A 17,315-nucleotide genomic window follows, 5' to 3' on the forward strand; every position below is an offset into this window, starting at 1 on the left:
CTATGTTACTTACATTCCGGTGTCTGTCCCCCGCCTTCAGCTTCCCGCACTGACTGTGAGCGCCGGCCAGCCGTAAAGCAGAGCACAGCAGTGAAGTCACCGCTCTGCTTTACGGCCGGCCGGCGCTGACACGGTGCAGGGAAGCTGAGGCCGGGGACGCGACAGACACCGGAATGTAAGTATGTAGTGTTTGTTTTTTTTAACTTTTAGAATGGTAACCAGGGTAAACATCGGCCCTGCGCTTAGTAACCCGATGTTTACCCTGGTTACCAGGGGACTTCGGCATCGTTGGTCGCTGGAGAGCGGTCTGTGTGACAGCTCTCCAGCGACCAAACAGCGACGCTGCAGCGATCGGCATCGTTGTCTATATCGCTGCAGCGTCGCTTAATGTGACGGTACCTTTACAGGTTCTTGTCCATTTAAGTAGACATCGTTTTTTGTTTTTTTTAATTTCCTCCTTAATGCTGCAAATTTGGAACTATTGTCTAGAAACATAAAAGATGTCATTGTATTTTTGTCATTATATATACACCTCTCTAATCGTTTGAATTGTTAATTGTGTGTTATCATTGAACTTTGACCCCGAGTCATCTGACCTGTTGGTGCTCATTTTTTTTGTAACCTAGCAAAACTATTTATACCTGTGATGCCTGTATATTCTGTGTGGTATTTCCTGATGAAGGGGGCATGAGACCCCTGAAACGAGTTGAATAAAACCACTGTGAATCAACTATACTCTCCTGAAATTCATCTTAGCGGCAGCGCAGAATTTTAACTACAAATCTCCCTTTGAAGACACTTATTAAACCTGACAGGGCACACTTGTGAAGTGAAAACCATTCCCGGTGACTACCTCTGGGAGCTTATCAAGAGAATGCCAAGAGTGTGCAAAGCAGTCATCAAAGCAAAAGGTGGCTACTTTGAAGAACCTAGAATATAAGACATATTTTCAGTTGTTTCACACTTTTTTGTTAAGTATATAATTCCACATGTGTTAATTCATAGTTTTGATGCCTTCAGTGTGAATGTACAATTTGCATAGTCATGAAAATACAGAAAAATCTTTAAATGAGAAGGTGTGTCCAAACTTTTGGTCTGTACTGTATATATAAAAGCACACATACATAAGCACACATATAAAATATAGCCATACATAAGACCTATAAACACACGTATAAACGTATATAGGACAGACACTTATGAAGGTTGGCTTGTTTTCCAATGTGAACAGTAGCCACATTTTGGGATTCTGGCTCGTCTTGGACGTCTCTCTCGGTTTCCTGCTATGTATTGGTGTATTACTGCTGTTTGGCACATTAGTGGTGACTGGTGTACTAGTATCGTGTTACTATTGTTGGCATTGGTGGTCGGATTATTGATGTTCCGCTCTCGGTTATCGTGTTGTTTGTTCGGTTGTTTTGGTCGGTGGCTGATGCCGATTTCGTGCATTGTCCTTGGTTCATATATTGCTATTCATTTTGGTATTAGTTGGCACAGTATCTTTTCCATTTGTGGGGTGGGTTCACCTGGTGAAGTGGATTCACTAAGCTGAGGGTCAGGGCAAGCAGAAAGTACTGGACAAGCTGGATGGCATGCGTGGCAGCGAGGAGAAGAATTAGATATACAAGGCAGGGTCGGACTGGCCTGGTGGGGTATCGGTGAAATGCCCGGCGGGCTCCAGAGAGAGGAGGAAGGAAGAAAAATATAAAAAGTTTTTAGGGACACAGGCCCTTTAAAAGCGCAGGAGGCAGGGGCGCACGCATGCAGACCTGAGCACTGCAGTCAGGAGAGACGCTGAGTATCGAACCTGCTGCGGGAACGGGAGACGTGACGATCTGATTTATTTTATGTATGAGCAGTTACATTTTTAAGCGCGGAGTCAAAGCTTTTCTGTATTATTAAAAAACCATTAAAGGCAAACGGCTTCACATCCTCACCAACAACGCACATAAAAGAAACGCGGCAAACACGGCAATGATCAGAGAAGATTGTTATTGCGTCGTCTGGTGCAGACACCTGCAGAAAATGTGCAGAAAAAAAGCAGAAGAAAAAAACACAGCATTTACACTACGTGCGAACACGGCCTCAGCATTGTGCTTTTACTACATTTTTATCGGTTTAATAGAGAAAAAATATCAGTCGCTCCATTGTTTATACGCCATTGACCGTTCTTATAAACGTTGTGTTGTGCAGGTCGTTACAACTACAGGGACAGCAATGTCCATGTCATGTGCGGATTTGTGCTGATTATACATTTTTTTTAAGCGCATTAATCATGACAATATTTTATGTGTTTTTCATTATTTTGTAATAATTTTATAGGAAGAAAAAAAATATTTTATTCTCAAACTAGAAATCCACTGCGGTGTACAATGTATCTCTATGTGATCAGTCTGTGGAGTCAGTGTCTGCTATAGCAGATCAAGTACAGAGAATTCTCCCCTGGACATCACCAGAGTGGTGGCAGCTCCTGCCTGGATATGGAGGGCGGTGGGTTCTCAGCAAAAAAAATAATACTCTATTGTAATTGCTTATCATAAAAATATTAGTTTTATGGGAACAAAAATCTGACTTTTCTCACCTCAGAATACAGGTACACAGGAATACAGGGCTGTATCGAATGTGCTTGTATTGTCTGCGCCTGGGTTCACTGCCTGCAATACAGGCCAAGATCACCAAATCCTCCTACCGCTTTTATCATAAGCTCATTAGTAAAGCTGCCGCCTGCAAACAAAGTAAGGCGAGCGCAAGTCCTCTAATTAAGACCATTAATTTATGCACTGAGACGGGAGAACTGCCCCGCCCCAGAGGAGGAGCTACAGGAGCAAAGAAGACATCGGACAGGTGAGTATTGTAAAAGGCGGGAGAAAAGCTGAGGCGTGACGGGACGGAGCCCTCGAAATCAGGACAGTCCTGCCGAATCCGGGACGGTTGGGAGCTATGGGAAATATGATTGTTCAGCTCCGTACTAGTGATCGAGCACTAAAATGCTCCGGTGTTCAGTACTCAAATTGATCAGGTCAGAAGCACAGACGGCACAACTAGAGGAAGGAGTATAATGGAAGTTATGGGAAAGTCAAGCATTTTTCTGGAAGACCCAGCCAGGAGGGCAGGAACATTGCTGACATGGATGGAAACAGTGCTGAAATCGAAAAGAAACAGTAAGGGGAAGGCAACTGGATGCATCTTCCTCTCACAGGTCACTACTGGAAACCAAAAACATAAATGTAATAAAACAATATAAGGTCATCCCTCCTCCCCATTTTTGATAACCAGCCAAGGTAAAGCAGAATTATCAGGCTGGGCAGGTCCATGGTTATTTGTCCCTTCCCAGCTTAAAAATATCAGCCCACAGGCACCCCAGAATTGGCACATCCATTAGATTCTACAGCATTGAGCCGGCGGCTTTGATGAGAGCTGTCGTCACGACCCCCCGCCTGTGAATAGCGGTCACTTTACTGTCGTCGGAACTGAATCCGGGGAGTGTGGACTACGACAGAACTTCATGGGAATATTTTTGATAATAAATTGGTGAACGAGGGACAGTATGGGGGAGACGTTATTCAAATAAAGAATTTTTTTCTGTCTGTGTTTTTTTATTTTTTATTACTGGGCTAGTAATGGGGGTGTCTGATAGATGTCTCTCCGTTACTAACCCCTGGGCTTGATGCTGACATAAACCCGCAAATACATTTACCTGAGTGCCACCACATCAGGGCGATAGAGATGAGGAGGGCAAAGCACCAGAATTGGTGGATCTCATGTGATGCTCCACTTCTGCAGCAGCAGCGGGCTCGTATATTTAGGCTGGGAAGAGCCCAATAACCATGGACCTTCCCAGCCTAATAATATCAGCCCACTGTTGTCTGCTTTACCTTTGCTGGTTATTTATTTAGCTAAACATGGCTACAGCATTACCGTTTATGGCAGGCAATCCACACATGTTTATTGGTTATCTAACAGCAGTGAAGCATACTGTTGGTTTTTTTGTACTATTTTGGGTACATATGAGACTTTGATCACATATTTTTGTGGAGTTGTGATGACCAAAATTCCAAAATTGTGGCATTGAGGATATATATTTCTTTTGCGCTTTAAGGCTATGTGCACACATCAGGATTTCTTGCAGAAATTTCCTGACAAAAACCGGACATATCTGCCAGAAATCCGCTTTTTGTTCCGCGTTTTTTTTTTCACGGTTTTTGCGTGATTTTTACGCATTTTTTGAGCGTTTTTTTTTTTTTTGCTTTTTTTTTGGCGTTTTTTCCCAATGCATTAAATAGCCGGAAAAACGCAAAAAATCTGCAAAATTAATGAGCATGCTGCTCTTTTTTTACAGAATGCATTCTAAATGATAGGATGCATATGTATTCATTTTTTATGCGCTTTTATCTCGTTTTTTATTGCGAAAAAAACGTGAAAATTCCTGAACGTGTGCACATACCCTAATAGTTTTTAGAGATCGGTTTAATTAATTTTAGATTTAAATAGATCGGACTTTAATGGACACGTTGATAGTAAATGTGTTTGTTAGCTTTTTTAACATTTCTTTTTTGTTAACTAGGGTAAAGTGGGGGTGATTTGAATTTGTATCTATAGTCATGGCCAAAAGTGTTGGCACCCTTGAAATTATTCCAGAAAATGAAGTATCCTCCCTCCCTTCATCTCAGCTCCTGACATGCTGCTGTTATTACTCTTGCTTTTAGGAATCCTGTAGAATGACAGTGCTCAGCATCCAGCATCACTGCTCTCACTGTTCTGACCAGTGCGCTTGTTCACATGCCCTGTTATCTCTATATGTAAGTACCGTGGTACCAGTACAGACTCCAGAATAAACCACTGAGAGCTGAATGTGTTACAGCAGAGCTTGTGTTGAGCTTTATGGTATGTATCAGTAAACACTGCGGGTTGAATGCTGCGTACTTGTGCAGCATCCAACCCACATCGTTTAGATGTTACAGCATAGTGGATGGAATTTCAAGAAATGGAAGGCCCACTATGCGTCCAGAGACATCCACGGCTCACCCATGGAGACGGACATGCGGCGCGTCTCTTTAGACTGCAGCATGTCTATTTTCTTGCAGATTTAAAAAAACTGACCGTCACATCCAAACATAGATCAAGTGTGAACAGGTGCTGAACCTAGAGTCACCAACTCGTATACAGTCAAATAAATAAGGCAGCACACTGCGGCGCCAAAACATGCAAACATGAAACATGAAAACTGAACTGCATTACTGCACTAGAAATATGAAAAAATGGGAGCGTTTAGCGCATAAATTGGCCAATTTATGTGTACCTGGTAGCCACATTAGGGCATCTCTCGTATACCAGGTCCTACACTTTCCTTTCCTCGCTGAGAATAAACGTCTCCATCTGAATGGGAACCTGTGAATCCTCTTCTTAGACTAACTTTCTCTCTCTCTGTGGAGGGGTAACGGACCTGCTGCGATTAAAACACCTGTGGCTAAGAGGCGGAGTGCTCAGTCAGAAGGCTAGTGAATACAAATTTCAAAAAACTGACCGTCAGCGAGGAAGGGAAAGTTTAGGACCTGGTATACGAGAGATGCACTAATGTAGCTACCAGGTACACATGAATTGGCCAATTTATGCGCTAAACGCTCTCATTTTTTCATATTTCTAGTGCAGTAATGCAGTTCAATTTTCATGTTTCATGTTTGCATGTTTTAGCGACGCAGTGTGCTGCCTTATTTATTTGACTACTTCTCTTGCAGAGACGCGAACCTCCACATAAAAAATTTCACCCATAGAATGTATTGGACTCAATGAATCCGCGTGGTTCAGTGATCACATATGGAATCACCTGCGTTCAGAAGCCGGCAGCACTTTGGAAGCAGCAAACATACGCTGAGTCCAAAGCGCTGCCACTTCCAGATTGTCGGCACGGAACCTTGTAGTTCTATAGCTCTGCTAATCACCAGAACTGTCACTCATGGAGCAAGAGTGCCGCCCTGTCAGATACTACCAAGTAAGGAGACAACCTGAGAATACTCCTTAAATTCATAACTAATAATGTGGACAGCACATACTGAGCTGGAGAACGGAGCGAGCAGCATGGACCAGCTGGATTGATGCAGTGAGAAGGATTGGCACCCATACAGTGACCACAGAGGACAGTACCTGTGATATCTCTGGCAGCAATAAGAATCTCTTTCATCTCATTGACATTGGCGACCAGGCAGTCAGCGCTGGAAGAGAAGAAGAACATCACAGCGATTCGTCTACACAGAAACATCATTTATTATTATTACTACTACTAATAAACCGAAACGCGCGTCGGGTGTGGTGGGTCCCCGGTAACTACTCCAGAGATAAATACCTATTACCATGTGCTCTTTTACTGTTTGGCTTGTTCAATGTACATCTGGTTGATTTTCTAATATGGCAGCCATGCTTCTTGAACTACTGAGAATCCGACTGTGGTGCTGCCAGTTTTCTATAGGTGTATATACTGTATATATATCCATTGTTCAGTAGTTTTTATTGTCATACCTACACTGTTAGTATAAATAATATTTACCTATATCTCCCGATATATTATTGGCTACCGTAAGTGTTCGGGACCACTTATACATATATGTTTATCTATATAAATAGGGGCTTCATTAATGTTTGATACTCCGAGTACATATTTATGCTTCTATTTCATCCGGGTGTTCCCACCTTGTGTCTGTACCTGTGGTGCTCGCTCTTTTTTATGTGGTTTTATAATGTCTTTACTAAACTTTATATATGGTACTTTTAAAACGTACATTTTGGCTTTGTTTAAAGCTTTTCCCCCTTTTGGACTTTCTATCATCTAGTTTGAGTAAAACTGAAGATTTTGTAATGAGAGTTAATTATTAAACTTACTGTGATGTTACGGGGGAAAATGTTTTATGAAAAACTCAGATTTGTATAAGTGTCATATAATGAATTAGCCCAGAATTGGAAACTGAAGGTAACTGGATACAGTCACATTAGACAATGTTTCTGTTAGTTTTCTCCCTCACCCCTATAATTCTTCACTTTTTGCAAACCCCCCTAATCCCCACACCTAGTAAGGAGCTGGTCATCTCCCCCTCCATCCTCCCCATCCACCTCACCTCCTCCTCAGAACTGTTCCTCAACATACAATCATCTGTCTCCAGACACAGACAGCCACCTCATGCCCTCTCCCACCCCTCTCATGTCCTCTCCTGCCCCCCTCATGCACTCTCCTGCCCCCCTTCATGCACTCTCCTGCCCCCTCATGCCCTCTCCTGCCCCCCTTCATGCACTCTCCTGCCCCCTCATGCCCTCTCCTGCCCCCCTTCATGCACTCTCCTGCCCCCTCATGCCCTCTCCTGCCCCCCTTCATGCCCTCTCCTGCCCCCTCATGCACTCTCCTGCCCCCTCATGCACTCTCCTGCCCCCTCATGTCCTCTCCTGCCCCCCATCATGCCCTCTCCTGCCCCCTCATGCACTCTCCTGCCGCCCTTCATGCACTCTCCTGCCCCCATTCATGTACTCTCCTGCCATTCATGCCCTCTCCTGCCCCTCATGTCCTCTCCTGCCCCCTCATGCCCCCTCCTGCCCCTCATGCCCTCTCTTGCCCCCTCTTGCCCTCTCTGGATCTGCACATTCCTTAATGAAGAACCTGTAAGAAACTAATCCATGCCCTCATCATCTCCCGAATCGACTACTGTAACCTCCTGCTCTGTGGCCTCCCCTCTAACACTCTCGCACCCCTCCAATCTATTCTAAACTCTGCTGCCCGACTAATCCACCTGTCCCCCCGCTATTCCCCGGCCGCTCCCCTCTGTCAATCCCTTCACTGGCTCCCCATTGCCCAGAGACTCCAGTACAAAACCCTAACCATGACATACAAAGCCATCCACAACCTGTCTCCTCCATACATCTGTGACCTCATCTCCCGGTACTTACCTACACGCAACCTCCGATCCTCACAAGATCTCCTTCTCTACTCCCCTCTTATCTCCTCTTCCCACAATCGTATACTGTACAAGATTTCTCTCGTGTATCAGCTCTACTCTGGAACCCTCTACCCCAACATATCAGACTCTCACCTACCATCGAAACCTTCAAAAAGAACCTGAAGACCCACCTCTTCCGACAAGCCTACAACCTGCAGTAACCACCGATCAACCAAACCGCTGCACGACCAGCTCTAACCTCACCTACTGTTTCCTCACCCATCCCTTGTAGATTGTGATCCCTCGCGGGCAGGGTCCTCTCTCCTCCTGTATCCTCACCCATCCCTTGTAGATTGTCAGCCCTCGCGGGCAGGGTCCTCTCTCCTCCTGTATCCTCACCCATCCCTTGTAGATTGTGAGCCCTCGTGGTCAGGGTCCTCTCTCCTCATGTATCCTCACCCATCCCTTGTAGATTGTGAGCCTTCGCGGGCAGGGTACTATCTCCTCCTGTATCCTCACCCATCCCTTGTAGATTGTGAGCCCTCGCGGGCAGGGTCCTCTCTCCTCCTGTATCCTCACCCATCCCTTGTAGATTGTGAGCCCTCGCGGGCAGGGTCCTCTCTCCTCCTGTATCCTCACCCATCCCTTGTAGATTGTGAGCCCTCGCGGGCAGGGTCCTCTCTCCTCCTGTATTCTCACCCATCCCTTGTAGATTGTCAGCCCTCGCGGGCAGGGTCCTCTCTCCTCCTGTATCCTCACCCATCCCTTGTAGAGTGTGAGCCCTCGCGGGTAGGGTCCTCTCTCCTTCTGTATTCTCACCCATCCCTTGTAGATTGTGAGCCCTCACGGGCAGGGTCCTCTCTCCTCCTGTATTCTCACCCATCCCTTGTAGATTGTGAGCCCTCGCGGGTAGGTCCTCTCTCCTCCTGTATCCTCACCCATCCCCTGCAGACTGTGAGTCCTCACGGGCAGGGTCCTCTCTCCTCCTGTATCCTCTCTCCTCCTGTATCCTCACCCATCCCTTGTAGATTGTGAGCCCTCGCGGGCAGGTCCTCTCTCCTCCTGTATTCTCACCCATCCCTTGTAGATTGTGAGCCCTCGCGGGCAGGTCCTCTCTCCTCCTGTATTCTCACCCATCCCTTGTAGATTGTGAGCCCTCGCGGGCAGGTCCTCTCTCCTCCTGTATTCTCACCCATCCTTTGTAGATTGTGAGTCCTTGTGGGCAGGGTCCTCTCTCCTCCTGTATCCTCACCCATCCCCTGTAGACTGTGAGCCCTCGCGGGCAGGGTTCTCTCTCCTCCTGTATTCTCACCCATCCTTTGTAGATTGTGAGCCCTCGCTGGCAGGGTTCTCTCTCCTCCTGTATCCTCACCCATCCCTTGTAGATTGTGAGCCCTCGCGGGCAGGGTCCTCTCTCCTCCTGTATCCTCACCCATCTCTTGTAGATTGTGAGCCCTCGCGGGCAGATCCTCTCTCCTCCTGTATCCTCACCCATCCCTTGTAGATTGTGAGCCCTCGCGGGCAGGGTCCTCTCTCCTCCTGTATCCTCACCCATCTCTTGTAGATTGTGAGCCCTCGCGGGCAGATCCTCTCTCCTCCTGTATCCTCACCCATCCCTTGTAGATTGTGAGCCCTCGCAGGCAGGGTCCTCTCTCCTCCTGTATCCTCACCCATCTCTTGTAGATTGTGAGCCCTCGCGGGCAGGGTCCTCTCTCCTGTATCCTCACCCATCTCTTGTAGATTGTGAGCCATCGTGGGCAGGGTCCTCTCTCCTCCTGTATCCTCACCCATCCCTTGTAGATTGTGAGCCCTCGTGGGCAGGGTCCTCTCTCCTCCTGTATCCTCACCCATCTCTTGTAGATTGTGAGCCCTCGCGGGCAGATCCTCTCTCCTCCTGTATCCTCACCCATCCCTTATAGACTGTGAGCCCTCGCGGGCAGGGTCCTCTCTCCTCCTGTATCCTCACCCATCCCTTGTAGATTGTGAGCCCTCGCGGGCAGGGTTCTCACTCCTCCTGTATCCTCACCCATCCCTTGTAGATTGTGATCCCTCGCGGGCAGGGTCCTCCCTCCTCCTGTATTCTCACCCATCCCTTGTAGATTGTGATCCCTCGCGGGCAGGGTCCTCTCTCCTCCTGTATCCTCACCCATCCCGTGTAGATTGTGAGCCCTCGCGGGCAGGGTCCTCTCTCCTCCTGTATTCTCACCCATCCCTTGTAGACTGTGAGCCCTCGCGGGCAGGGTCCTCTCTCCTCCTGTATCCTCACCCATCCCTTGTAGATTGTGAGCCCTCGCGGGCAGGGTCCTCTCTCCTCCTGTATCCTCACCCATCCCTTGTAGATTGTGAGCCCTCGCGGGCAGGGTCCTCTCTCCTACTGTATTCTCACCCATCCCTTGTAGATTGTGAGCCCTCGCGGGCAGGGTCCTCTCTCCCCTGTATCCTCACCCATGCCTTGTAGATTGTGAGCCCTCGCGGGCAGGGTCCTCTCTCCTCCTGTATCCTCACCCATCCCTTGTAGATTGTGAGCCCTCGCGGCAGGGTCCTCTCTCCTCCTGTATCCTCACCCATCCCTTGTAGATTGTGAGCCCTCGCGGGCAGGGTCCTCTCTCCTCCTGTATCCTCACCCATCCCTTGTAGATTGTGAGCCTTCGCGGGCAGGGTCCTCACTCCTCCTGTATCCTCACCCATCCCTTGTAGATTGTGAGCCCTCGCGGGCAGGGTCCTCTCTCCTCCTGTATCCTCACCCATCCCTTGTAGATTGTGAGCCCTCGCGGGCAGGGTCCTCACTCCTCCTGTATCCTCACCCATCCCTTGTAGATTGTGAGCCCTCGCGGGCAGGGTCCTCTCTCCTCCTGTATCCTCACCCATCCCTTGTAGATTGTAAGCCCTCGCGGGCAGGGTCCTCACTCCTCCTGTATTCTCACCCATCCCTTGTAGATTGTGAGCCCTCGCGGGCAGGGTCCTCTCTCCTCCTGTATCCTCACCCATCCCTTGTAGATTGTGAGCCCTCGCGGGCAGGGTCCTCACTCCTCCTGTACCAGTTATGACTTGTATTGTTTAAGATTATTGTACTTGTTATTATTTTGTATACCCCTCCTCACATGTAAAGCGCCATGGATCAAATGGCGCAATAATAATAATAATAATAATAATAATAATAATAGTAATCACTTTAAAAATTGTGCAAGATGCTCTCATATCCAGTGAGATATTGACCAAAATTTTTCTTTTCAAAGGGTGTACTCATTTATGCTGAGCACTGTCTATATGTACCATGTAACAGCTGGGCTACCTGTAGACGAGCACGGGGACTATGAAGTCTGAGGACAGATCCAGCCGCTCCGACTGCAGCAGAAGCTCCATCATGTCGTGGAATCCCGTCTGCCAATTCACCTTCTTCTCCAGAGGTAGGAAGTTCCCTGTGTGATCAATGCAGGAAAGTCACCGACGTGAGAAGATGAGGGGTGTAGTACTGACCGACTCTCCGAGATTGGATCAGATGTGATAGAATAAGAAGAAAAACTTCAGCAGTCAGTATCACACAGGAGAGGATTAGATACACGGCTCAGCAGTCAGTATCACACAGGAGAGGATTAGATACACGGATCAGCAGTCAGTATCACACAGGAGAGGATTAGATACACGGCTCAGCAGTCAGTATCACACAGGAGAGGATTAGATACACGGCCCAGCAGATAGTATCACACAGGATAGGATTAGATACACGGCTCAGCAGTCAGTATCACACAGGAGAGGATTAGATACACGGCTCAGCAGACAGTATCACACAGGAGAGGATTAGATACACGGCTCAGCAGTCAGTATCACACAGGATAGGATTAGATACACGGCTCAGCAGTCAGTATCACACAGGAGAGGATTAGATACACGGCTCAGCAGTCAGTATCACACAGGAGAGGATTAGATACACGGCTCAGCAGTCAGTATCACACAGGAGAGGATTAGATACACGGCTCAGCAGACAGTATAATACAGGAGAGGATTAGATACACGGCTCAGCAGTCAGTATCACACAGGATAGGATTAGATACACGGCTCAGCAGTCAGTATCACACAGGAGAGGATTAGATACACGGCTCAGCAAACAGTATCACACAGGAGAGGATTAGATACACGGCTCAGCAGTCAGTATCACACAGGAGAGGATTAGATACACGGCTCAGCAGTCAGTATCACACAGGAGAGGATTAGATACACAGCTCAGCAGACAGTATCACACAGGATAGGATTAGATACACGGCTCAGCAGTCAGTATCACACAGGAGGATTAGATACACGGCTCAGCAGACAGTATCACACAGGAGAGGATTAGATACACGGCTCAGCAGACAGTATCACACAGGAGAGGATTAGATACACGGCTCAGCAGACAGTATCACACAGGATAGGATTAGATACACAGCTCAGCAGTCAGTATCACACAGGAGAGGATTAGATACACAGCTCAGCAGTCAGGATCACACAGGAGAGGATTAGATACACAGCTCAGCAGTCAGTATCACACAGGAGAGGATTAGATACACGGCTCAGCAGACAGTATCACACAGGAGAGGATTAGATACACGGCTCAGCAGTCAGTATCACACAGGAGAGGATTAGATACACGGCTCAGCAGACAGTATCACACAGGAGAGGATTAGATACACGGCTCAGCAGTCAGTATCACACAGGAGAAGATTAGATACACAGCTCAATAGTCAGTATCACACAGGAGAGGATTAGATACACAGCTCAATAGTCAGTATCACACAGGAGAGGATTAGATACACAGCTCAGCAGACAGTATCACACAGGAGAGGATTAGATACACAGCTCAGCAGTCAGTATCACACAGGAGAGGATTAGATACACGGCTCAGCAGACAGTATCACACAGGAGAGGATTAGATACACGGCTCAGCAGTCAGTATCACACAGGAGAGGATTAGATACACGGCTCAGCAGACAGTATCACACAGGAGAGAATTAGATACACGGCTCAGCAGTCAGTATCACACAGGAGAGGATTAGATACACAGCTCAGCAGTCAGTATCACACAGGAGAGGATTAGATACACAGCTCAGCAGTCAGTATCACACAGGAGAGGATTAGATACACGGCTCAGCAGACAGTATCACACAGGAGAGGATTAGATACACGGCTCAGCAGACAGTATCACACAGGAGAGGATTAGATACACGGCTCAGCAGTCAGTATCACACGAGAGGATTAGATACACGGCTCAGCAGTCAGTATCACACAGGAGAGGATTACATACACAGCTCAGCAGTCAGTATCACACAGGAGAGGATTAGATACACAGCTCAGCAGTCAGTATCACACAGGAGAGGATTAGATACACGGCTCAGCAGACAGTATAACACAGGATAGGATTAGATACACGGCTCAGCAGTCATTATGACACAGGAGAGGATTAGATACACGCTCAGCAGACAGTATCACACAGGATAGGATTAGATACACGGCTCAGCAGTCATTATGACACAGGAGAGGATTAGATACACGCTCAGCAGACAGTATCACACAGGAGAGGATTAGATACACGCTCAGCAGTCAGTATCACACAGGAGAGGATTAGATACACGGCTCAGCAGTCAGTATCACACAGGATAGGATTAGATACATGGCTCAGCAGTCAGTATCACACAGGAGAGGATTAGATACACGGCTCAGCAGACAGTATCACAGAGGAGAGGATTAGATACACAGCTCAGCAGACAGTATCACACAGGAGAGGATTAGATACATAGCTCAGCAGTCAGTATCACACAGGAGAGGATTAGATACACAGCTCAGCAGTCAGTATCACACAGGAGAGGATTAAATACATGGCTCAGCAGTCAGTATCACACAGGATAGGATTAGATACACGGCTCAGCAGTCAGTATCACACAGGAGAGGATTAAATACATGGCTCAGCAGACAGTATCACACAGGAGAGGATTAGATACACGGCTCAGCCGTCATTATGACACAGGAGAGGATTAGATACACGGCTCAGCAGTCAGTATCACACAGGAGAGGATTAGATACACGGCTCAGCAGTCAGTATCACACAGGAGAGGATTAGATACACGGCTCAGCAGACAGTATCACAAAGGAGAGGATTAGATACACGGCTCAGCAGTCAGTATCACACAGGATAGGATTAGATACACGGCTCAGCAGACAGTATCACACAGGAGAGGATTAGATACACGGCTCAGCAGACAGTTTCACACAGGAGAGGATTAGATACACAGCTCAGCAGTCAGTATCACACAGGAGAGGATTAGATACACAGCTCAGCAGACAGTATCACACGGGAGAGGATTAGATACACGGCTCAGCAGTCAGTATCACACAGGATAGGATTAGATACACGGCTCAGCAGACAGTATCACACAGGAGAGGATTAGATACACGGCTCAGCAGTCAGTATCACACAGGAGAGGATTAGATACACGGCTCAGCAGTCAGTATCACATAGGAGAGGATTAGATACACGGCTCAGCAGTCAGTATCACACAGGAGAGGATTAGATACACGCTCAGCAGTCAGTATCACACAGGAGAGGATTAGATACACGGCTCAGCAGACAGTATCACACAGGAGAGGATTAGATACACGGCTCAGCAGACAGTATCACACAGGAGGATTAGATACACGGCTCAGCAGTCAGTATCACACAGGAGAGGATTAGATACACGGCTCAGCAGTCAGTATCACACAGGAGAGGATTAGATACACGCTCAGCAGTCAGTATCACACAGGAGAGGATTAGATACACGGCTCAGCAGACAGTATCACACAGGAGAGGATTAGATACACGGCTCAGCAGACAGTATCACACAGGAGGATTAGATACACGGCTCAGCAGTCAGTATCACACAGGAGAGGATTAGATACACGGCTCAGCAGTCAGTATCACACAGGAGAGGATTAGATACACGGCTCAGCAGACAGTATCACACAGGAGAGGATTAGATACACGGCTCAGCAGACAGTATCACACAGGAGGATTAGATACACGGCTCAGCAGTCAGTATCACACAGGAGAGGATTAGATACACGGCTCAGCAGTCAGTATCACACAGGAGAGGATTAGATACACGGCTCAGCAGTCAGTATCACACAGGAGAGGATTAGATACACGGCTCAGCAGTCAGTATCACACAGGAGAGGATTAGATACACGGCTCAGCAGTCAGTATCACACAGGAGAGGATTAGATACACGGCTCAGCAGTCAGTATCACACAGGAGAGGATTAGATACACGGCTCAGCAGTCAGTATCACACAGGAGAGGATTAGATACACGGCTCAGCAGTCAGTATCACACAGGATAGGATTAGATACACGGCTCAGCAGTCAGTATCACACAGGAGAGGATTAGATACACGGCTCAGCAGACAGTATCACACAGGAGAGGATTAGATACACGGCTCAGCAGACAGTATCACAAAGGAGAGGATTAGATACACGGCTCAGCAGACAGTATCACACAGGAGGATTAGATACACGGCTCAGCAGTCAGTATCACACAGGAGAGGATTAGATACACGGCTCAGCAGACAGTATCACACAGGAGAGGATTAGATACACGGCTCAGCAGTCAGTATCACACAGGAGGATTAGATACACGGCTCAGCAGTCAGTATCACACAGGAGAGGATTAGATACACGGCTCAGCAGACAGTATCACACAGGAGAGGATTAGATACACGGCTCAGCAGTCAGTATCACACAGGAGGATTAGATACACGGCTCAGCAGACAGTATCACACAGGATAGGATTAGATACACAGCTCAGCAGTCAGTATCACACAGGATAGGATTAGATACACGGCTCAGCAGTCAGTATCACACAGCATAGGATTAGATACACGGCTCAGCAGACAGTATCACACAGGAGAGGATTAGATACACAGCTCAGCAGACAGTATCACACAGGAGATGATTAGATACACGGCTCAGCACACAGTATCACACGGGAGAGGATTAGATACACGGCTCAGCAGACAGTATCACACAGGAGAGGATTAGATACACAGCTCAGCAGTCAGTATCACACAGGAGAGGATTAGATACACGGCTCAGCAGACAGTATCACAAAGGATAGGATTAGATACACAGCTCAGCAGTCAGTATCACACAGGATAGGATTAGATACACGGCTCAGCAGACAGTATCACACAGCATAGGATTAGATACACGGCTCAGCAGACAGTATCACACAGGAGAGGATTAGATACACGCTCAGCAGACTGTATCACACAGGAGAGGATTAGATACACGGCTCAGCAGACAGTATCACACAGGAGGATTAGATACACGGCTCAGCAGTCAGTATCACACAGGATAGGATTAGATACACGGCTCAGCAGTCAGTATCACACAGGAGGATTAGATACACGGCTCAGCAGTCAGTATCACACAGGAGGATTAGATACACGGCTCAGCAGTCAGTATCACACAGGAGAGGATTAGATACACGGCTCAGCAGACAGTATCACACAGGAGAGGATTAGATACACGGCTCAGCAGACAGTATCACACAGGAGGATTAGATACACGGCTCAGCAGTCAGTATCACACAGGAGAGGATTAGATACACGGCTCAGCAGACAGTATCACACAGGAGAGGATTAGATACACGCTCAGCACACATTGTGATACTATGTATCAGTCTTCGGTTCTCACCCAGTTGTGCGTAGATTTCTCCAATCTCGTTTTTGTTCATTTTGGCACAGCCTCTGTTGTCCACCAGGGTGATGGTCTCCGTCAGTTGATATTGGTGTCGTATCATGGTCTCGGGCTTCTCCGCTGACCCGGCCATCTTAGCATAGGGCTTATAGGGTCCATCATCAACCACGTACTTACAGGAGTTGATGAAGGAGGATTTCCCATGACCTAAGTAACCAAAGATCTGCAGGAGAACCCGAGAGTATCCCTGATGACCCCGAGAGTATCCCTGATGACCCCGGGGCCCATTATCCAGGCTAAAGTTCCTGATATAATCCTTCATGGACTGGGAATCCATAGTGGGGTCTGGAGAAGCTGAATTTGCTGTAAAGAAACAGGAAACAAAATAACAAGAATGAAAGTGAAAGAGAATGATTGCTACATTGTAACAAGTAAACACCATCAGCAGGGAGAGGGCCCGACCATGCCAACTTTCGGTTCACACCAAGCCCATAAGCCATATCACTTCATTTTTACTGGACACATAATAAAATGTTAAAAAGTGATGGAAAACCCCTTGAAGGCTGTAGCCACGAACCTGCTGAACCCTCCTGCTGTCCTGTTCCATTATAGGAGCAGAGATCCTGAGAGCAGCTGGGGACGGATCCGCGATCAGGATATCCATCGTATTATCGCTGCGTTCTACTCACGCAGG

At 47.5% G+C, this 17,315-nt stretch overlaps 1 protein-coding gene across 1 annotated transcript in view; it reads right to left on the minus strand.

The window, feature by feature from the left end:
• LOC138645674 (uncharacterized) overlaps nucleotides 1-17,058 on the minus strand; it is a 29,653-nt gene extending 12,595 nt beyond the window's left edge. The window contains exons 1-3 of the mRNA XM_069735131.1: nucleotides 16,619-17,058; nucleotides 11,209-11,335; nucleotides 6,142-6,209 (exon numbers count right to left, since the gene is read on the minus strand). Of these exons, the coding sequence (XP_069591232.1) occupies nucleotides 6,142-6,209; nucleotides 11,209-11,335; nucleotides 16,619-16,958 (535 nt within the window). The 5' untranslated portion in view covers nucleotides 16,959-17,058. The remainder of the gene's footprint in view (nucleotides 1-6,141; nucleotides 6,210-11,208; nucleotides 11,336-16,618) is intronic.
• Between the last annotated feature and the right edge of the window lie 257 nt (nucleotides 17,059-17,315).

The sequence above is a fragment of the Ranitomeya imitator genome, chromosome 7 (genome assembly GCF_032444005.1).
Source record: "Ranitomeya imitator isolate aRanImi1 chromosome 7, aRanImi1.pri, whole genome shotgun sequence".
Classification (NCBI taxonomy): Eukaryota; Metazoa; Chordata; class Amphibia; order Anura; family Dendrobatidae; genus Ranitomeya; species Ranitomeya imitator.